The sequence below is a fragment of the Pelmatolapia mariae genome, linkage group LG15 (genome assembly GCF_036321145.2).
Source record: "Pelmatolapia mariae isolate MD_Pm_ZW linkage group LG15, Pm_UMD_F_2, whole genome shotgun sequence".
Taxonomy (NCBI): domain Eukaryota; kingdom Metazoa; phylum Chordata; class Actinopteri; order Cichliformes; family Cichlidae; genus Pelmatolapia; species Pelmatolapia mariae.
Window position 1 is genome coordinate 33,085,009 of NC_086240.1, and position 23,673 is coordinate 33,108,681.

Consider the following 23,673-nt stretch of genomic DNA (forward strand, 5'->3'; position numbering starts at 1 on the left):
TTAACTCCCAAAAAGCTTAAGTCTGAGACCCTCTCAACAGAAAACCCCTTGATAGTGAATGCCAGGATATAATTGATTTCTTCCTAAAATCAATGATCAGTTCTACTTTTCTCATATTCTTATTTGACCTCTTGCGTACAAAATGCTAAAAGGTTAAAATGCTGCTGGCCCTTAGTGCTACCCCTTAGTCTCCCAATATGTATGGTATAAATTAAAAAATGGTAGATGGCTTCCTTCTTGAGTTAGTACGTTCACAAAATGTTCAGAAAACTTGACCTCTGACCTTGAGGTCACTGAATTTAAAGCTCACCTGAGATTTGTAGTAGCTGCACCAGCGTTGCCTCATTTCGCAGCTACTGTCTGCCCAGCAGGGTGATGATAATAAAACAGAAATTAAACTTTCTATAATCTATGACCACCATTCCAAAAAACACACTGACACTTACAACAACTCAACTTTATTGTTATATACCGCTAAAGGAATGCAGGACAGATTTCACAATATATGTTTTGTATGCCTTGTGTGTAGTCGGGTGGACACAGCGCATTCTTTCCACATCTATCATATCTGTAGCATGCACACATGCTAAAGCCACTCACATATTATCATCAAGATTTTTTCTGTCTGCAGTTCTGAGAATGAAAACTATGAGCTGACTGAAGGATTGAATATTATCTTCTGTTTCCGTTTTTAAATCAGTGTTTGCCACAGTCCTCCAGAATTCAACTGAATGTAAATGTACAAGTTATTTTCCGAGGTGTTCCCTAAACAAAACACAATCTGCAGGAATGTTGCTTTATAAAAAGTCTAAGCTCTGTGCACAAACATTAAGCCAAATATAAACAAAAATTAGAATAAATAGATTATTAAATTATATACAACGGTTCACTGTTCATCCTCACTAAAGTTGTAGAACCAAAACTGAAGCAGTTCTCTTTAGACTACAAAGACGCTGAAGAGGAGATGGAACGAAAGCCAATGTATTCTTCTGTCTGCGGATCCAGCAGCACAGAGATGAACCGAGCTTATACACAAGTGATTACAATGCCTCCACTTTGTGCCTTATTTTTACATTTGAGACCTTTGATTTTTAAAAAAAATTAAATAAATTCAAGTTCTAGAACTTGAAAGTAAAATGATCAAGTTTCAGAAATGTGGAAGTTCATTTAGCTCTTTGTGCCCCTCCCACAGATGACGAACACACACCTTCCAGGATTTTCCTGGATTGTTTTCCTTACAGAACACAAAGAGAATGAGTATGGAGTAATTAGATGTGACTTTTGATTGACTGACTATTACCTAAACCCAAAGCAAAAGTCATAAATCTAAAAATGTGTCCAAACTGCAGCCGCGAGGATTTTCGCTTCATTTTCTGCTGTTTAAAACAACTCCAGAGATGAGAGGAAGTATTAACATAACTGAGGGATACAGTCTGTGATTGAAGCAGTCTCGGTGTTCACACTCTGCTAAGCTGGACTGAATCAGCTTCAGGCCCAGCAGGACTCAGTTCACATAGGTAGAAGAGGGTCTCCTCACTAGCTTCTGCCTCCGTCAAGGGCTCCAGGCGAATCAGCGAGCTGCGATGTGCCTGCTTCGACTCCAAGCTGGTGTCCAGTATCTCTGATGACTTCTCAGCATCAACAGAGCTGGAAGAAGGCTCATGTTGGGTGCTTGAGGAGCCTGCGCTGCTGCCGTCTATGGCTAGATCCAGGTCTGGAGGAGGAATACAGCCATCGAGGAAAGCAAACAGAGGGCAGGTGGTGTACTGGATCAGCTGCTTATCTTGTGGGGGGAGCAACAAAAAACAAACTTTAAATATATCTGGTTCAATGAAGAAAAACACGTGAAACATCCTTTACTTTTCCTAACTTTATTAACAACATAACATTAATGATCATCTGCTCACGTCATAAAGAAAAGAGCTTCAAACAATCAACACTAACTAAACTTGTGAAATATTTGAATGTCTGCTCTCTGACGCCGATTTGGAGACACAATGTTGCAGGTAGAGAGAGCTGTTAATTAATTGTAATTTTAGATATTACTCCATAACTTTATCAGCTGCTTATTAAATAAAACCAGCAAGTTCACACTACAGTGTGGGAAATAAAAGCTTAAATGGCATTATATGAAGTATCATTAACCCTAATAAAGTGTAATGTTTCATTAGTATCATATCAAATTAAGTACTAATCTTAGGAAGATTGTTTTGCTTGTAACAGTCTGTATTACAGATTTACAGCACAAAACAGTGACAACTTTATAGCATTAATAATCAGTAATTGCCTACAGGATACTGAAAGTACATAGTTAGTGTACATCTGTTGTTGTATTGTAATTTAGAAAATAATGACATCCATATGCATCTAACTCATTTCAGCAGTACCTTTTGGATTTGCAATATATCCAATGGCTAATTTAAAACTATCTTTGGTTAATTGCGTATTTTATCCTTACCTGTGTTATCTTCCTCACTCCTCCCTTTGCTCACCTCTGCTGTGCTCCCTTTGGAGGGCACATTCTCCTGAAGGGTGACATCACAAGTCAGAAGCTTTAAAACAGCCAAAAGCTAACAGCATAGACGTAAATTAGAAGTTAGAGAACAGATTTACATGTTCAAGAACAAATATTCTTACAGACAGGGAATGAGCTGCTGCCATATGTGGAACACTTGCAAGTGTCTCTGAGAAGAAAACTGGCACGTGCAGACTGGTGCAGCTGCTGTCTCTTCTTGCCGAGTGTGCAATCGACGCTAGTTTACCAGTCAATCTATGTTACCACTCTCATCTATGGCCATGGCTTTTTGGTAGTGACTAAAAGAATGAGATTGTTGATACAAGCAGAGAAAAAGAAGCTTGCTCTGTAGAGTATCTAGGCCAGAGCGTGAAGAGGTTAGCAGCTTGGTCATTCAGGAAGGACTTAAAACAAAAGTCCTCCCTCAAATCGAAAGCCCTGTGATGTCAGAGTCAGACACTCGACTAGAACTACCTCTTAGGTGAGGTGATTTAGGCATGTCGAAACTAAGAGGAGACACACTGGCAAGACTATGTCTCAGTCAACTTGGGAACGCCTCAGCACCCCCTCCACCAGAAGAGCTTGGAGGAGGTTGGTGGGGAGAGGTAGGTTTGTGTCAATAGAAAATTGTATTTTTTAGTCAGTATAAGCTTTTAATGATATAAGTTTGCTTGTGATAGAATGCTGCATGATGATCATTTCCTTGCTTAGAACTGATTGTTCTTTTCATTGTTCAGGACTGATTCTTCTTCATAACACGTGTTCTGATATTTGTATCTGAGTCTTCTCACAGCGATAGTAAGAAGACAAACAAGCAGTTCTGACCTCGAACACACACACACACACGCACACACACAATCACATACGCACATGCTCACGTCAAATGTATTCATTTTTCTTGTGTATAAATAAAGACAAGTGCAAGAGCAGAGCGCGCATCGCAGGGCCCCCACTCTGATGTGAGCGTTCTGTGATCGCCCTTGTATACAAGTAAATGCTGCAGCATCTGTGTGTGTTTCTCCTCTTAGAATCTTAGCTGAAGAAGTGTCATTTAGAATAAATCTCTTGACATTTATTTTGGTCCTTCGAAGCCGAGGCAGAAACATCAGAACTGTTATCTGTGACTCTGTTCCAAAATCCAGCACTGATTCCTGGCGCCGTGGGAAGCCAGCACCGAAGTCTGTGCACAGCCCTCTTAGACGAGGCCGAAAGACCTGGGACGCTAAAATTCGGGTCCAGGCCGGTGTTTTTATTCTGGTCCACGGCGGTGGGATTCAGTCTGGCGATCCGAACCACCAGTGAGACATCTGAGGGTGAGAAACACTATTTTGATATATAAAACGGCCGCAAAGGTTTAAAGAAACGTGATAAAACAGGTTTAAGTTCGCCAAAAGAACTGTGTTTAGACTGGTTTTAGAAGTAGCCGTTAAATACTTCGTCACAAAATAGGTTTAAGTTCGCCAAAAGGAACCGTGTTTAGACTGGTTTTAGAGGTAGCCGAAATTACCTCGTGACAAATTAAAATATGTTTAGGCAAATTAAAGCACGTTGAGACAAAGAAATTAAAATAGGTTTAAGTTCGCCATAAGGAACTGTGTTTAGACTGGTTTTAGAGGTAGCCGTGAAATACTTCGTGACAAATTAGCGCGCAAATGTCTATGTGTGTATGTGTCTAGAAGTAAGTTGATTTTACAGCACAATACGCTGCTGAACTACTTCTATTTTATTTTGTTTTCTTTGCTGAGGCTCACGTACTGGTGACATTGGAGAACGGTTGGGCTTCGTCTCGTAACACTGATACCGCTTGACCTTTAGGGTCAAGTCGAAGGCCGTATCAGTAACCACTCTGAAGTCGAGCGTGCCAGTGACGGCCCAGCAAAATCTTTAAAAATGGGGAATAAACAAGCAAAATTAACACCTGATGAGGGATGGTTAGACAAACAACAAGCCGGAGCAGGAATAATCCAAAAGAAGGAGAGAGGAATGGAGAGGAAGACAGGCGACAAAGAGTAAAAGCATTAACAAACAAAGAAGACAGTGACTCAGAACAGGATAGCAGCTCAGGTGAAGAGAATAGTTCAGATCAGGAAGAACATAATAATCCCTCACCAAGTGAAAACTTCAAGATCAAAGTAGAAGTTTAAAAAGTGCTGGAAACAGACCCGACTGAATGCATATAGATACAAGAGGAATAAAGTAAAATAAACAAAAGGCTAAATTAAATTGGAGCCTAACTGTAATGTATTCAAACTGATAATAGCAAGGATAACAACCTGTAAACTGGTATTAACAATGACACATAGTTAGGACGAAGACCATGCCCAGCATGAATAGCATTCATGAATGTAATGAATGAAAGCAGATAATTCACACAAACACATATTAAATGAAATAGAGAGATGCATAAGGTATATTAAGGTTGTGTCATTGCTCAGCCAGTGTGTGAAAAGGTAAATGTCTCCAGCTTGGGAGGGGGTGAAACTGCAGATCACCCCCAGCCCATGGTGGATACAAAATAAAATATAAATAAAATATTGTAATATGCTATTGCTGTTATATAAAGATAATAGCATTGATAATGAAATAATATTAATATGAAGAGGCACCTCAGTCAGTTATGATGTGAGGTGGATAATTGTTAGAAGTAGTCTGCATCAAGCTTAAGGTTGCTCAAATTCAGTACAATGACATATGAGATGAGGAAAATAAAGAAAATATCTAAACTAATTAAGTGCATAGAGGCACTTGACCTGATTGAAAACCTGTCATCCTAGATGAGATATTGCTGAAATATAGAGCACACCTATACTAACAACTAATAAGCCAAAACCTGTATACAATAGCTAAAGCTACAAAATTGAGAAGCTGAATTAAATATGTGGTCACTGCTAAGCTAATGAGCAGGTTACACATTTTTTACAGCAGGAGCTACATAAGAACACATCAGAGGGAGGGAAACAGCTATTAAGGCTCAAACATGCAGCTGTCTGTGGGCTCAGTTTTTTTCCCCTCACACTTCTGATTTGTCTTTGGCAGCAGCCTTTTTGCATCCTGACTCGTGTGTAAAACGTTGATACCATCAGCAACTTGTTTTTGTTTTGTTTTGTTTTTTGTTTTGTTTTGTTGGTTTGAAAATTAATTAAATTTGTGATCACACTCAGGGATCACAGTGACACATAATGATTAGGCATATAATTTACTAATGCAGATGTAATAAGTTTATTCTAAAATCCAAGGAGAACAAACAAGAACAACATCTTCAGTTGTTCTCTGTGTAATGTGCTGCATTTTGTTTTTTGTTTTTTGTTTTGACGTGTTGCTTGAGTGAGGAGTACTGTGACTTCTGTAGTAGCTCTCACCATGCGACCTTGATGATGATAAGTTCAGAGCCAGCTGAGAGCTGGGTTGTTTACTTTGTTTTAGGTGATAAGGCAGAAAAGTTCAAACTTAGTTTCTTGTCCTGAAAAAAACAATAAAAATACAAAAACAAAGGGGGTTTGAGTTTCTCAGCCAAGAACAACTACAATTTCATTTTCTGTTTTTGAGAAAGGAGAATTTAAAATAATAATAATAATAATAATAATAATAATAATAATAATAATAATAATAATAATAATAATAATGAGCAAACAAGGAGTGATGTTTTGTTTAAGTGGTGAATAAAGCTAATACTGGAAAGTATCATTTGGTACATGATCTACGAGCAATAAATGAAATCAAGTCACCCCAAAAGAACAATGGTTCTCAGTTATAGATTTATCAAACGCCTTTTTCTCAGTGCCTTTACATCCTAACTCAGAGCATCTGTTTGGCTTCACTTTTGAGGGACGGAGATACACCTACACTAGGTTACCTCAGGGTTTTCAAAACAGCCCCACTCTCTATGCAGAAGCTTTAAAGAAATCAATGATGTCCTGCCTCCTGCCAGCAGGAGGACAGTTTCTACTTTACGTAGATGACATTTTAGTGACTGGCCACACAGAGGAAGGGTGTAAACAAAATACTATGGCTGTGTTACGTCACCTAGCAGGACAAGGCCACAAAGTGTCTCTGAATAAACTCCAATTATGGAGACCTGAAGTCACATACTTAGGGTACACCCTCTCAGGTGAAGGCAGAAATATACTAAACAAAAGAAAAGAAGCCATACAAAATGCGCCACAGCCACAAAACTAAGCATTTACATTCTTTCTAACTCCCAGTGAGCCTGAGTTATGACCTTGGCCCACTGTTTTTCTGCTCCCGTGCAATGTGCTCTGTTGTCTCTACAATGGGAAAAAAAACAAACAAAAAAAAAAAAAAGGGCCCTGACTCTCTGAACACAATAGTCTCTTTATAACTCAGCAGTATGAAATGTCACGAAATAGTCTAACTCACTCACAGTAAATCAGCAGTATAGGATAATACCAACCTATCTAGTTAATCTAATGATTTTCACATTCTGTTGACTCAAAAGTATGATGCGAACTAAAACTACATACTGATTACACAAGAAGTATGATGTGGCCTACAGCAGTGTCATGATTCACTCATTTTGATTACAGGTATAATGTAATATATAGCAGCATATTAATATCACAGCTGCTAATAGCACATTTGCCTTTTTTAACACATGCGAGAGAAAGGCAACTGTTAAGAAAATGCCCTTATGGGTGAAATAGGCCCAGAGGCCCTGCATGCAAGCGTACTAACACACATGAAGAACAGCTTACACTATAGCACAAACTATATACATGCGCCTCTATATCTCTCATTGGTGTTAAAGCAGGAAAAGCTTAACAGAGTTTTGTTATCAAATGCTGAATTTATCTACTGCTGACATTTAACTCTCCAGCTTGCTGGACAATAGGTGACACCTTTGTGAAAACTGAGAAGAGGAAATAAAGACAGAGAGAGAGTCTGGTATGACCAAGCAGTAATCAGACAATAAATTTAGTTGGTAATACAATAAATTGTGGAATGCTTTCTGTTTGATTGATGCAAAACAAGTAATTTAATGTATGAAGGAAATTCTCTTTTGTGATAATACTTTGAACGTGCATTTCTGTTGACCTATCAACTTAGTGCATTATGAGCTGATATGCAAATTAGTTGATTGATACTAGATTCGAAGGAATGACTGGATTATAAATAAATTAATAAAATGTAACAACGGTTGAAATTAGTTTCTTATTTCTAGTGTGTGGAGGAAGATTTTATCATGGCACACATCTGTTTACATGGGAGAACACTCGTCATGTGATACGACGTTTAGCAATATGCTTCTGATGTTCAGCACATCAGAAGGATGACTCTGAAATTAGAAAGGGAAACAATTTTGCTGACAAAGCTGAAAAAACAGCAGCAGCCAAAAAAAAAACAAAAAAAAAAACAAAACACAGTTTTATTAACAACTCGTGAAAATCAGACCATTCGACTGTCTGTACTGCAGGACGAACAAAAAGCAGCACCACCTAAAGAACAGAAAACAATGGCTAGAACACAGAGCAGTACTAGACACTGATGACATATTGAAAATAGCAGGAAAGCCCATTCTTCCCAAATCATTACACAAAACAGCCGCTCTAGTGAGTCCTAGTTTTGAGCCATGGCTCATCAGGAGGGGTGATCCAAGGAATGGTCCTTATTAGAAACCGACAATTTTACACTATTAATTTTGAAACATCCAAAAAGTGCAGGATTAGTGGAGAAAACAAATGGCACTATAAAACAAAGGCTCAGAAAACAATGGAAGAAACTGGCAGACCATGGCCAGAATGTGTAGGCCTAGTCAAAATGTGGATGAGAATAACACAAGGAAATAACAAACTGTCCCCATTTGAAATCATACATGGGCGACCTTTTCCATTGCCAGTTATTAGCGAGCCACTAGATAAGTCAATCCGTGAAACCACTCTGGCAGATTGGATGACTCAATTGTTGACAAACAGAGAAGTCGTTTTGAACAATAAACTGCCGCAAGACTCTTTTTCATCTATTTCCTGCAGGTTGAAGCCAGGTGATTGGATCCTTGTCCGAGTACTCCAAAGGAAAAATTGGAGCTCGCCCCGCTGGGAAGGTCCCTACCAAGTGCTCATCACCACTCCAACTGCCTGCAAAATAGCAGAGAGACCCTCCTGGATACATCAGAGCCACTGCAAGAAGGTTGAGGTCCCAGGAAACCCCGGCACCCCCAAGACAGCACATTAGGGAAATCTCGCCCACACTTGGTTGCTTCAGTGGTGAGGGGGGAGTGCTGATTGGGCCCCCGTCGGGTAAGCTCGCACTTCAACCTCCAGCCTCTGATCAACTCTAGGGCAACCAAGTGCGAGGTGTGACGTACCTGTGTGCAACCATGGGAATGTGGACCCTCTTGGTTACCTTGACTACGACGCTCACCCTTACAGGACCCCAGCTGACGCCAACAACAGCTGAACCACAAGGCAGACAGAGAAGATGGACGCACGACAACTCTCACCCAAGAGATATGACGCAAGACCACATACACCCTTGGATGAACAATGCCTGGTACCGCTACATCCACGACAGGACCAGAGCAGAATCGGAAAATACAGACTGTTATGTCTGCTCTTATATGCCCAGCACATCAACACATCCCACTTTTTATGGAAACTACATGAATAAAACACAAGCCAAGTGCGCTGCCAGCTTTGCGGGCATTGGCTATCAACATAAGAAAATCATCATTGATGAGACAAGCTCTATCATCTATTCGCTTAACCTTCTTAGTATCTTTCAGGGACCACCCCGACACGAGGTAATCATCGTCGAAAACGCTGGACTTGACAACGGAACGTGTGACCGGCTCTTCTGGATCAACTTCAACGTGACGAATCGGAACACGTCCATTCACTTCCCAGTGTTCTTGGACCAAACCCCAGGGAAGAACCACTCCATGTGCTACCAACAAGACAACGGTAACAGACCCCTAGGCAACACCACCAACTGTAACCAAACCGCAGCCAATGGAGAGGGCGCACCTGTAAACACGTCCGCGCCCAGCAACGGCACCTACTGGGTGCAGGGAATGGCCTGGCTGTGTGGACAACGTGCCTACTTCATACTGCCACCCGGATGGACGGGCACCTGTGCCCCAATCTTCATCTCAGACCACACCTTCAGGATGTCAGCTGTAAATGACTCTCAGACTACAAGACGACGACGAGACGTCTCCACACTACAACCACATGACCCCATCTATGGCAGTGATGTGCCAGAGGAATTTAAGCTTTGGACCACCGGACAAAAGGTCCTCCACTCACTGTTTCCATGGGTGGGCACCGGAAAGAACATGTTAAGAATTGAAACTTTGGACTACCGCTTTGGACTGTTCCTGAATGCCTCGTGCAAAATCAACAATCAACAAAATGAAGAGATTGATGCCCTGCGCATAACTGTGATGCAACACCAAGTCGCACTGGACATGATTCTGGCTGAAAAAGGAGGACTTTGCGTCCTCTTCAACAACACCTGCTGCACTTACATACCAGACAATGTACACTCATCAAACATGACTGATGCCCTGAACGCCTTGAGACAGATCCAGCAGGCCCAAAGTCAGGACTATGTGAGTAATACAAGTGACTGGTTTTCTTGGTTTTACACTGGCTCCTGGCTACAGGTGCTAAAGAGACTACTCATCGGAGTTGGAGTATTTTTACTTTTATTTTGTGTTTTTGTAACATGTATCCTGCCATGTCTAAAACTCATGATTAACCGCATAATCATTTCCACTGTAGCTGCATACATAGCCGTGACAAATGATGATGATGATGACTCCGACCTGTTGGAATGTGAAGACTTTGCGTGATTAATGATGATGTGACAGAAAATGTGCAACAAGATGTTACATACTGATATCTCACTTAAAGGTTATACTGACAACAGGAGGGAATGTCAATAGAAAATTGTATTTTTTAGTCAGTATAAGCTTTTAATGATATAAGTTTGCTTGTGATAGAATGCTGCATGATGATCATTTCCTTGCTTAGAACTGATTGTTCTTTTCATTGTTCAGGACTGATTCTTCTTCATAACACGTGTTCTGATATTTGTATCTGAGTCTTCTCACAGCGATAGTAAGAAGACAAACAAGCAGTTCTGACCTCGAACACACACACACACACGCACACACACAATCACATACGCACATGCTCACGTCAAATGTATTCATTTTTCTTGTGTATAAATAAAGACAAGTGCAAGAGCAGAGCGCGCATCGCAGGGCCCCCACTCTGATGTGAGCGTTCTGTGATCGCCCTTGTATACAAGTAAATGCTGCAGCATCTGTGTGTGTTTCTCCTCTTAGAATCTTAGCTGAAGAAGTGTCATTTAGAATAAATCTCTTGACAGTTTGGCTTTCCTGCGACCCAGAGACGGACAGGCAGCAGAAAATGAATGGATGGGTCCTTCCATATTTTTACCTCAAAATACTCCCATTACATTAACTTTATAGCAGTGGAAGTACCAATGGTCAGCTTATCCAATTTTGGATAGTCAAACTGATCAGATGTGTTAAGGCTAGAAACCACCAATGACCTAAGTGGGTGTTTATGATGTGTGTGTGTATAATGCTATGTTACCTCTTGAGTATCAAAATCAATGCCACACTGTTTTCCATAAAGCATGGCCTGGAAGTCCTCTAGACTGCAGTCAATACTATCCAGATAGTCCATGAGTTCCACCCTAACAAAAAAGACAAATTCACACACATGTTAAATAAAATGAATGAAATGGAACACCATATTAACATGATCACATGACCAACATGGAGTTGTAGAGTTAAAATGTGACAACACTAGACACTTAAATGTAGTACATGCCTGTTCAGCTGTCTAGAATTCGGGGAATTTGTGGTTCACATACTGCACACAGCAAAGTATTTAAAATACTAAAAACAGCAAAGCACATGTGATGCTTTAACAATGTTACATATGCAGATTGTAAGGGGGGTGATTATGCACAATGTTGCTTCCATGACTCTGTACAGACAGCATAAACACAGCAACATATGCTGTCAGTATGGCTGGGTCAATCCAGCTTGGAAGGTCAGAGCAAGGGTATGTGCTAATTAGCTAAGATAAGGTTCAGTGTAATCAGTGTTCTTGGGAAACTGTGCCTGACCAGTCTAACACATGACATTAACCATAACTGATTTCCAGTGAAAGTTTATATGGCTTGCCAAAAACAATCTGTGATTTGTGCTACCTTGCAGAAAGTGGTACTGTTGTAGTGAAAAGGTTTGGAGAACTATGTGACTATTCCAAGGACAGGCTGGCTATGCAAGACACATCTCCTGGATGCACTGGTACGCATCTTCTGTGATGTATCCTGGGATCATCAGGTGTTTCAGGTCTCGCAACATCATACACCCTCGCCCAGGCGACCCAGCCGGGGGTGATCAGGCCCCAACTTGGTACCAGTAGCTACCCATGGATCAGCCCTCTTAATCCACAGCCACCTTGTGGCTTTCTCTGCCGCTTTGTTCACAGCCTGGATAGCCCTCTTCTTGGCTGCCCCAGCCACTCCCAGTCGGCCCAGGACTTTGCAGAGTGATTGTCCTGCAAAGCCCCTACAACCCACTTCTATGCGCTCATAGAAAGTCTTCCAGCCCCTTCCCCTGGATTCCTGCACTAGTTCCTGGTACTTTGCGCGTTTTCTCTCGTTGGCCTCCTGGATCCGCTCTTACAAGGGCACTGTGAGTTCCAGCATGATCACATGTTTTGAGGCATCAGAAATAATGATCATGTCTGGCCAGAGGGATGCTTTTACAATGTGCTGTGGGAACTTTAGCTGTTTACCCACTGACCTGGGTAAACAGCTAAAGAAACCCAGTATAAATAACTAGCAGGCAGAAAAGGAAAGACTTTTTTTGGCCTCCACATGGACATTTCTATAACGCCTTGTTAAAGCTAAGACATTACATGTTACAAACATGGGAAGGATGCATTTGATACTGCACATGTAATCCAATGATAGCTTTTAAATTTAACTTCTCGTGTAGTTCTCACTTGATATTAGGCTACTCGATATTTGGCTAGCAGAATTGGTAGAGTTCATTTAAATTATTTGATTACCTGGGGCAGACCTAGCTTTTAAGCGTAGTTTACATATTTCAGAAATGTAGCGATCACTGTCCCGTGGAAACATCCAGCTGTGTGTCAACTATTTAGCTGTTGATATTGTGAAACTGAAGAATCTGGGGGCCGCTTACAATGTACCAGGACCTGTGGTATTATAACAGTCCCACGGCATGGTGCTGCAACCACATCCTTGACTTGACACAGTGCTCTTAGGTTTGAAAACCTCACCTTTGTTCCTCCAAACATACGTGTCACTGTAGCCAAAAAGCCCAATTTTTGTCTGGTCTGGCAGTAAAACCTTTGACCAGCAGGCGCACACCAAAACTGTTTGTGCACTTGGCAAATGAGCATCAGTAGTGTAAAGTATGAACTGATCCAGACAGAGATCTTGGAGGCTGTCGCCGGGATTGGCTGGAGCCATTCTGGAGGTCACTGCCCCAAAGTGCTCCAATTACCACGGGGACTTCTTTGGCTCCTCTCTCAGGCCTTGATACTTCTCGTGTTCCTTCTTCTTTCATGTTACAATCACTCGGTATAGCTACATCCATCACTACGGCCGCATCCAGGCCATACTTTTCACAAATGTCCCTGTATACTATGCCAGTCTCTTGGTTATGGGGTTCCATGTATGCCCTGCTTGCTAGCATCTTGCGCCCTGCTGTTATGTGCTGGATTGTCTCAAGTGCATTTTTTCACAGCCTGCTCCTGGGGTCTTGCCTGGTGTGGTTGACCCCAGCCTCTATCCACAGTTTACATGTGACGTCAGAGCTACTGGTGAGAAAAAACAGTATCGTGCTCCTTTGCCCTCCAGCCATCCTTTGAACATATTTGAGACTTAGCCAAAATGCCAGGTACTGGATGGCCAGTGGAGAATATCTGGTTTATTCTCCTGGTGACCATCTCTCTGCTTCTTCAAGCAGCTGGCAAAGCCTGTGAGTGTTTGCTTGGCAGCTTCCAAGTCCTCAGGTATAGACAGCTTGCTGTACTTCTTAACAAGTACACAAGACAACCCCAACAAGGTGGTTTTACAGGTGGTAGACACAGACCATCCCTCCCAACTAATTTTACTTGAGTTCTGCTTCTTGTTAAGTGTCCATTTCACTGCTTGTAGCATGAGGCGGTACCTGCAGCCCAGTAAAAGTGCTGTCTCATCTTTATATACACCATCACAAGACGTTTTGATGTCTCCCAGCCTAGTCTCAAGAATGTGCACAAGATAACAAAAGACAGGCCCCCCCCAAAAAAGAGCATCTACCCAACGGCAAGACCAATGTCTGCTTCTTTGTGCAAAGAACTGGAGGAGCACTGCCAGAGGCCGACAAAATGACCTCTACCTGGCTACTAACATTCATGTTTCTTACCAAATCATCAGTAAAAGACTCCATAAGGGTACCACAAGGGTCCAACAACATTAGAGTGACCCGTATTCACACACCAGTTTAACTGACTATGTATTACACTACGATGATCCCCTGCGTAGTTTGGAAGATCACAGTTTTTCATTCAGTTTTCACACAGAACGATCTGGGTCACAGAGTATCTTATAACCAAGGGATGACCTCAGTGTAACCAGTCAGCCATCAGTTCCACATCAGCTCAGTGCTCCATTTAAATGTTTTGTAAACATCTGAAAGGGATCGATAGTCTTATTTAAAAATAAAAGTCTAAACAATCTAAACAACCAATGAAGCATCAAAATTCTGTGAGAATTTCGGTTCAAACTTACTTCCCCAACAGGTTGATGTTCTGTGATATTGCTGCTCCATTCTCATTCAAGATGGAATCCATCATTTTCACGGGGTCCTCAAGACTCAGCACTGAGGGTTTATTAAGCTGTAGGACACTACTAGTTGTTCCACTGCTGTCTAGAGTGCTGCTCCTCTGACTGTCATCTTCTGCGGCTGCCGACACAGCTTCAGTGTGTTTGAGGCCTTCTGTAATGGTGGTGCACACCTCTGTTTCAGCTGGAAGCACCGCACAGTTCTCGAGCTCTACTTCCACAATTTCGACATCGCTGAAGGAAAACATATATTCATATAGTTAAATATATTCTATATTTAAAACTTAAACTTTAGAAAGTTGTGTTTAGGTTATGTATTGTCATTTTACTTAACTGGCAAAGAATTTATGGCACTGGTTGCCATACATTACCAGTCTTTAAAGTAAAATATTTAGTGGGAAAATTAACAACACAATGTTGCAATAATATGCAAATAATTTCAAACCTGTATTGAATTGAAAAATGAACAAAAAAACAAATGTTGACAGTGAAGTGTGTTGTTTTACGCTTTTTAAAATTTATTATCATTATTTAAAAACTTTTTTTTTTTTTTTTAGCAAAGTAGCAATAACACAAGGACAAGACAAGGACATACAACAAGGAAAACAGGACAAGGTGAAAACGACAGGGTTGGGGGGGACAGGAAGTCAGGCACTGGGATGTACCAAAATGAGATAGGGGAGAAGGGCCCACAGAAGAAGAGCAGCTTGAGGTTGCATTGTCCAAAATCCAAATCATTTATAGAGCACATTTAAAAAAGAAGAAAGTTTGCCCAAAGTGCTGTACAAAAAACAAAACAAGAAATAAAACAAAAGATAAAACCACTCACATTAAAACACTCGCATAAAAGCATAAAAAGCACATCAACTCGGTACTGGAAAAAAGTGTGTTTTCAAAAGAGACTTAAAAGCAGGAAGCGAACATGCCTGTCTAATATTTAAAGGCAGCGTATTCCAAAGTGTGGGAGCCACAAGTGAAAAAGCTCGTTTTTTGGGACAACCAAAAGCAGCTGGTCGACTGATATAAGGGCCCGCGAGGGAATAGAAATACATCAGAAAGATAAGATTTGCTAGGTATTTACCCGTTTTTCCTAATTGTACTGGAATCTGTGGACCTCATTTTTAACAATGAGGTTAATTCCATATTATTTTTCCTTATTTCACGAAGCTTTTTCAAACTGATTGGTTGCAAATAGATTTATAATTCTGTCATTTTTTGCTTCACTTTTGATTTCCTGTTCGGTGTATTTTTTATTTGATGCATATGAAGCGATCATGCCATGCAGAACTGCTTTTTTAGTTTCCCAAATAAGTATTTGGGGAATCATTTATGTCCACAAAGGATGTAATTGATGCAAACAACAGTGTTCAAAAGGGTTGGGAGAGTGGTGCATCACTTTTTACACTTGTTTTAAGCGTGACAAACGTATTTAAAAAAAAAAAAAAAAAAAAAAAAAAAAGGCCGGGGGGGGGGGGGTGGAATCAAACACTTTTTCACACCACTGTAACTACTTCACAGCTACAAAGAGCTCAGCAAGTATGATGGGTCTGTTTGGTAGCAATATGTCATGTGACACTATATTGATTGTAATGATGACATAATTACATTTAAACAAAATGTAACAGGCTGTAACTACAACATGTGGACAAAAGTACTCAGCCACCTACAAACTTCACCTACAGGAACTGCTCAGCCAAGGAAACATTTTTTATAATGATGTTGATGACAGGTTTGGAACTCTACAGTTACTGAATCAGAAGTGTGCTGGTGACTCTTACTCCCTACAGATCTCAGCACTCAGCGAACCCAGCTCTGTAACTTTACTTGGTATGCCACTTTGCAGCCGAGTTACTGTGGTTCCTAAATGTTTACACTCAGCAATACTACCACTTGCACTTGACTCTTGAATATCTAAGAAGGAAGACATTTCACAAACTGACTTGTTTCATAGCTTTGACAACTCAATCAGTTGTGCACTCTACTCTTTTTGTCTGGATGTGAGCAAAAAGTCCAAGTTCCTTCGATATCTATTAGCCTCCAAATCCAACATGAACTCAGTTTTAATTGCAATGACAGATCAATACAGACACACAAGCTCACAAGTATAAATGCAAACAATGACGGTTTCAGCTGCGACAGGTATTCAGTACAGTACAATAAATTAAGCTTTAGTACTCCAAGTTTTGATTAGTTGATTGGTGTTAGGAAGACAACTATAAGTGAAGTGCTGGTTTAAAATGAACATGTTTTTAAAATACAATTTTTATTCTTCTATTGTGTGTGTGTGTGTGTGTGTGTTCCTGTCTAGCTATCTTTGTGAGGACCGAAATCTGCATTCTACTATACTTGTGAGAACCAACAGTCACTCACCGGTCCTCACAAGTTTGAAGGCCTTTTTGAGGCTCAAAATGTGGTTTTAGTGTCAGGGTTACAATTAGGTTATGGTTAGGTTTAGGGTAAGAGTTAGGCATTCATTTTTAATGGTTAGGTTTAGGGTAAGGGGCTAGGGAAACCATTATGTCAATGAAGGTCCTCACTAAGATAGATAGCCAGCCCGTTCAGCTATCTATCTATCTATCTATCTATCTATCTATCTATCTATCTATCTATCTATTATTGCATTAGAACAATGGAATACTTAAGTACCTGTTTCATCAAATATGGAAAGAGAAAAGTCAGATCAGTGAATGTGAAAAATAAAGTGAAAACAGTGAAACCCCCCCCATTAAAGTTGGTATTTATAGCATTAACTAGTATATCCTGCAACACAGTTTGCGGGTCTATCAAATTTCATATCAGTTCCTAAACATGCAAAAAGAATTACATGAGTTATACATGAAAAAATGAGCTGTCAGACTGTATTTAAAATTGAATAAAAATAAACATTATCCTTGAGGTGAGCGCCTTTAAACATGTGCCAAGTCAGGTACATATTTTTCCCCTTACTCTTTAAATTTACTATTAATAAAAAGAAGCCATCAGGCTGATGGGTTGTAGTGTGAGCCAAGTGAAGACACTGCTGATGCAAACTTACTATTCGATTGTTCAGTGTAGCAGGTTGGAATACCAATTCCAATATCTTCAAAGGCACTTGGTAGAGCAAAGCACACCTCTACTACAGCTATTAAGATGTTACCATCTGATGTTAAAAGGGCAGAATGCCAATGCCTTTCAAGAAGTCTTAGGTAAATCGTCTTACCCTTGCTCGTAGGCTTGTGACTCCTCTGTGATCTCTGATGTTACCTCTCCATCATTCTCAGTCAAGTCACAGATAATGACCTCATCGGACAGCTCGGAACCCTTTACGCCATTGATACTACTGACAGAGGACTTAACACGGGGCACAGAGAGATTCATGACTTTAGAAAAGATTGTTTACAGAGCTCTTACAACATGATATAATCAACATGCCAATGCTCAACTTTAGGACAACACACACACACACACACACACACACACACACACACACACACACACACACACACACACACACAATAAAAAAAGATATTGGGACAAGGTGAACAAAACACTTAAAGTGGAACATTTCAACTTTAAATTGCAAAGAATTTGGGAATATCATCATCTGTTGTTCATAGTCTTAGATGAATGAAATCTGTACGCAGAGAAAAAGATAAAAGCAAATTTTGAATAGTCAATAACTTTAGGCACTTAGAGCCACAGCCTCAAGAGTAGACAGTTCTGCTGTGGCAATCACTGCCTGTACAAGCACATCTGTGACCAACGGTCAGGGGCAGAGTTCTTCACTACATCTACAAATACAACTTAAAACCTTAGTATGCAAATAAAAACAAAACTGGAATCCATCCAAAAAAAAATTAAAATTAAACAAACTGTCTTGTATTTGTATTCGATAATTTAGGTGGGCTATGGTTTAGGACGTCCAGCACACTTTCTATTAAATTAGAAGGTGAGTGATTCAATCTGGCTCCTCTAGTTTGAGTCCCTGAACTGCCCCAAAGCATCAGTTTATAGTGAGTGTTTGTGTGCTTGGCAAAGTACTTAGAGAATGAAGTGCCTGTATGACAGGATTTGTGAATGGATGAATGAGGCTTGTAGTTATAAATATACTTCTCTTACTCTAATTTGACCAAAAAGTTAATAAATACATTCATTCTTACATGGAAAAACTTAGTACCTCTCTAAATTAATCAGACCATCAGATTAATTGAATTACAATCAGGACCTTTCAAACTAAATGCCAAGAACCCGTGTCAACACAGGAAGTCAGTCGCTTGTCTTGTATTGCTTTGGTTAGTTGCTGCAAGTCAACTACAGCAACATTTGGCCTACCTCCTTACATGCTGAAGACTAAGGCCAGCCACATAAAAAACTACATATTAAAGAGACCCACAAGAGCAGCAGCTCGTGATTGACTTGTTAATGAGATAGTACTTGGTGTTGTTATCCTGAAATACACGTTACCATTGTGATTGTAAAATTAACTATGTTCAGTTAGCTAAAATGTTTGCAATGGCTAACATTATAGAAATTTTCATTTTTCTGCTGTGGTACAAAGTTGGGTATTGAGTTCAGAGTTACTGTATTGGTAATCATACAGGAAAAATTTCTCAATCACTAGACTTCCAATTTATTTTAGGCAGCACTTAAAAACAATACTTTTGAAAAGCATAATGTGAACAGTAACCATTATTTACTGACCTGTTCAACACACACTTTGTCATCATAGATCTGGTGAATGAATTTGGGCTTCTTCCCATTGCCATTCATAAGAATGGGCCTGTTTAAAAACAAAAGCAAAAACTGTGATATGGTAGTTCTTTGGAAAACATCTTTATTGTTAAAAGTTCTTATTTGTTGTACCATTGTATTTAATGGCCAACCCTTTGTTAAAAACCAAACTCTAATATTTTATGTCACTAGTAATCAATAAAAAAGCAGCTTTATCATTTGTATAATTTAAACTCACAAAAAGTTACCCCACTTCCAAAATGTAATTCAATTTTCTTTGTACTGTAAATCACAACAACAGTTGCCTCGAGGCGCCTTATACAGTAAGGTAAATGCCCTAAAATAATACAAAGAAAACCCGAACAATCATATAACCCCCTTTGAGCAAAGCCTTTTGAAACAGTGGGAAAAAAAAAAAAACTCCCTATTAACAGGCAGAAACCTCCAGCAAAACCAGGCTCAGGGAGGTGTGGCCATCTGCTGCGACCAGTTGGGGATGAGGGGATGAAGACAATACAAAAACCAAAGATGAATATAACTAATAATTAAATGTAGAGGTGTATAAACACTAGGGGTGCAACGATACTCGTATCGATATTGAACCGTTCGATACAGTGCTTTCGGTTCGGTACGCATGTGTATCGAACAATACAAAATTTTTAATTTATTTTATCAACTTTTCCTCTGACGATGCTGTCTGTGTTGAGAGCTCAGTGGATCTGCGTTCGACTACTCCGCCTAGGCTGCACTGTCGAGCGCAGATCCACTGAGCTCAGCGCAAGCTAGCAAGACAGCTTAGCTCGTTGCAACATGGCAAATTGAACCTCCCCCACCCTAATTCAGATCTGGCCTTTGGAACTGTTTTGGTCTTCATGTGAAGTATGAGCCTGAAGGTAAGCGCATCATGGACAAAAGTAAAACAGTGTGTCGGATGTGCCACGCAATGCTCAATTACATGGGTGGGAACTAGTGCTTAGCGCAGTTTGCTCGTTAACGTGTTGACGCCGTCCAGCCCCACGCACGGGGCGATCCGCGGTAGCTCGTTAACGGAGATTTGCTGTGTTGTGGCATTAATGTCATTTCAGATTAACGCTGACAGCACTAGTGGGAACACAACGAATATGACTGCACATTTACTCCGACATCATCCTAGTGCAAAGACAAGTGGAAGCAGACAAAAACAACAAGCACGCATGCTACAGACTTTATCCGAGTCATTTAGACAGCCGTTAGCACATGATTCTCCTTATGGGGACCTGATATGTTTAATATGCTGCTGAGAATATAGCCCAGAAGAAGCGTATAGTATAGCTTTTATTTTGGAAAGAGCCATTTCTCTGTAATAAACTCTCTTTTCCAAAGATGAGGGATTTCTCCATGAGATATTTATGTTTTTATTACTTTGTCGTTTCAGCAACATTAAATTTAAAAACTGTACTTTTGAGTTAAAATATATATATATAATTTTAATAAATGACAAATTAAAAAAGCATGAACATTTTTTGTATCGAAAAAATATCGAACCGTGACACCAAAGTATCGAACCGAACCGAACCGTGAATTTTGTGTATCGTTGCACCCCTAATAAACACATAGTGAGTGAAAAGGTTAGTCAAAAAGAAACCCTCACCCTGCATCATGGGAATCCCCCAGCAGCCTAGACCTATAGCAGCTTAACTTAGGAAGGAATCAGGGTCACCTGATCCAGCCCTTACTATTATATATTGTCAAAACGGAAAGTTTTAAGCCTAATACTAAAAGTAGAGAGGGTGTCTGTCCTCAGTAGTCAACATCACTACAGGATTAGTCGTCTGCTTGCCCACCACTGGTGTCTCCAGTTGGTTAGCCATCACCAGTCTGTCTGTATCTGGAAGTACCCACAGGATCTTAGCTTGGTCATTCTCCACCACCCTAGGGGGTGTCTCCCATTTTGACCTCGGGACTTCCATGCTATACTCGGCACAGATGTTTCTGTATACTATGCCAGTCATTTGGTTATGGCGTTTCGTGTATGTCCTGTCTGCTAGCATCTTGCAGCCTGCTGTTATGTGCTGGATTGTCTCGGTGCATCTTTGCACAGCCTGCACCTAGGGTCTTGGTCCCTCAACACGTGATGCAGACTTTGTTAATTCAGGTGATGTCCAAGCCAGTCTGGCTTCATTTACACCTTGCTCATATTGGAGGAGGGCTTTAAGCAGCATGGGGGGGTGGTCTAGCCTGGGGACCCTTACTGGAAACAGACGCCCTGTATCCACGAGCAGTCTTACTTACCGCTTACCACACAGTTTTTTTTCTCCCTAAATTACATTCTGACCGTTACTTTTGTTACTATTTATTTATCTTTAACACACATAAGGTTTTTGGCAACTTATTAGTATAGGGGTGGTCATCTACTAATCAGAAGGTTTGTGGTTTGATTCCTTACTGTACCAGTCTGCATGGGCAAGATACTAATCCCAAGTAAGCACTTACAGCAGAGCAGAAATGCATTATATCAGAACCAGTCCATTTACTATGTATAGCTACTTACTGTAAAGAATTAACACTGTAAACTCACCTTTTACGTTTTAAATTCAGGATGCGGTTGTTCTGTACCAATGTGACAATAAAATGGATCAACTGAAAAAAAGAGCAGTATGAAAAATTCAAGCCTGACATGAACACTTCATCGCTTTTCATCTCTGTATTTTTAATACATGCTGATAAAGGCTTTACGTCTGGCTGCTGAAATATTAGGTGGTAAAAGAAACTGGATAAATCACTAAAAAACTCAGTTTAGCTTTCAATGTACCAAGTAATTAGAAAAACTCCTTTAATAACATATCAACAACATAACATGAATAATAAGGCATAATATTATGACATTTATTACAAAAGAAGTTCAACTTTAAATTCAGTATAATCTAGTGAAGATGCAATCATAACTTATGAATACAGTTCCAAATCATATGAATGCTGACCTTTTTGATGAGCTGTTGTTGGTGGGCATGTTTCTGTCTCAGATCTGATAACTCTCGCCACAGAGACTCGTTCTCTCTGAAAAATAAGAGGATTTTTGCAATCAACAGATTGGACTACAGGACCAGCTGTCACCTGTAAGATTCAGTATTCGATTATACAGTCTTGCATTCATGTAAGAATTCTTTCCTGATACACTGACCAAACACAATCGGGTTATTACATCTCAAATCAACACGAGCTTACTGCTCAACTGTCTCTGATCTGCATAACAATTTTAATGGAACATATATATTTTATCTATTTTAGCTTCAAATATAAAATACTTTAAGAGATGTATTTTCATGCCTTTGTTCTGGCACAAACGGGAATATCTCAAAGCTATATTTTTTGACGCATTTCTCCTAAATTACAGGTCCTGGTGCATTTTGATAGCAGGAAAGACGAGTGAAAATTACAGGCTTTTATGCGCAATGACCTTTGAGATATTCACTTTGAAACACTGCCAATGTGCAAAAAAGAAACAATGTTCTAAAAGTGGATGGAACAATTTAACTTTCTGGTGAGAAACCTGTTATTTAGGTGGGTGTTACTTTAACATGTAACTACCACTTCATCCAGCAGGCTACACGACCCAGCTCTGTGATTGACGGTGACCTGTTCAGGACGTACATAGTGTCAGGTGTGATAGGTTTCTGTATTTTTGTTGTGTTAAAAAAATGATACCAATAACAATAAGAATGACTATTTACTGACCAAAACCTTTACATGCAACTTCTCCAGATGTGTTGGTTTACATCTGTTGGTTTAAAGCCCTCTACACTCACCTCTTGAGTGTTGCCAACCGGGCATCGATGTTCTCCTGTTTGCTGTGAACACTTTGAACACTTGCCAAAATCTTGGTCAGGTCTTCTTGTCGAATCTTATTGTCCTCTGGTCGAGCATTAGAAACCTGAAATACATAAAGCATGACTAAGTCTTGTGCTTAAAGGACAGCAAAGTTGTGATCTGTCACAATGGATCAGAAGACTGAGCAGATGGTTTCATCAACAAACTCTCTCTGAGATGATTTAGCACAGCTGAGACTATTTGCGAAGTAACAGTTGTTACTGTTGTCCTTGTAATGACACTAAACAAATAAAGGGGTCCAAATGTGACTGTGGTACAGGCTAAATGTAAAAAAAATATATATATTTTGGAATGACATTTGAATTTTCTGACTGAAAATCATTTTTTGATTCAGAAAAAAAGGAAATGGTTTGCAAACTACATTGTTCAATATTTCCTTCCTAAAACATTCATACAAAGGCAGCATTTCAATCGACTGGAGCTTCTTAACACATGGGTGTGTATGATAAATGGAAATGGACTGGTTCTTATATAGCGCTTTTCTACCCTGAACACTCAAAAACACTTGACACAACTTGCCTCATTCACACCAGCGCTTCTTTCTACACTGTCTCTAGGTGCTTTCGGTCTAACATTCACAGGCATACTCTGATCGATGCATCGGAGAGCAACATGGGGTTAGTATCTTGCCCAAGGATACTTGGCATGCGAATGGAGCAGATTGGGATCCAACCATCCTTCTGGTTAGTAGGTGACCTGTTCTACCACCTGAGCTACAG

The 23,673-nt window shown here is 40.1% G+C and overlaps 1 protein-coding gene across 1 annotated transcript in view; it reads right to left on the minus strand.

The window, feature by feature from the left end:
• Positions 1–442: 442 nt before the first annotated feature.
• The window catches only part of hsf2 (heat shock transcription factor 2), a 28,108-nt gene continuing 4,877 nt past the window's right edge, over positions 443–23,673 (minus strand). Inside the window, exons 4-12 of the mRNA XM_063494973.1 lie at positions 22,873–22,997; positions 22,048–22,123; positions 21,645–21,706; positions 19,058–19,136; positions 17,577–17,707; positions 14,324–14,611; positions 11,098–11,200; positions 2,459–2,525; positions 443–1,783 (exon numbers count right to left, since the gene is read on the minus strand). Coding sequence (XP_063351043.1) covers positions 1,458–1,783; positions 2,459–2,525; positions 11,098–11,200; positions 14,324–14,611; positions 17,577–17,707; positions 19,058–19,136; positions 21,645–21,706; positions 22,048–22,123; positions 22,873–22,997 — 1,257 coding nt within the window. The 3' untranslated portion in view covers positions 443–1,457. The remainder of the gene's footprint in view (positions 1,784–2,458; positions 2,526–11,097; positions 11,201–14,323; positions 14,612–17,576; positions 17,708–19,057; positions 19,137–21,644; positions 21,707–22,047; positions 22,124–22,872; positions 22,998–23,673) is intronic.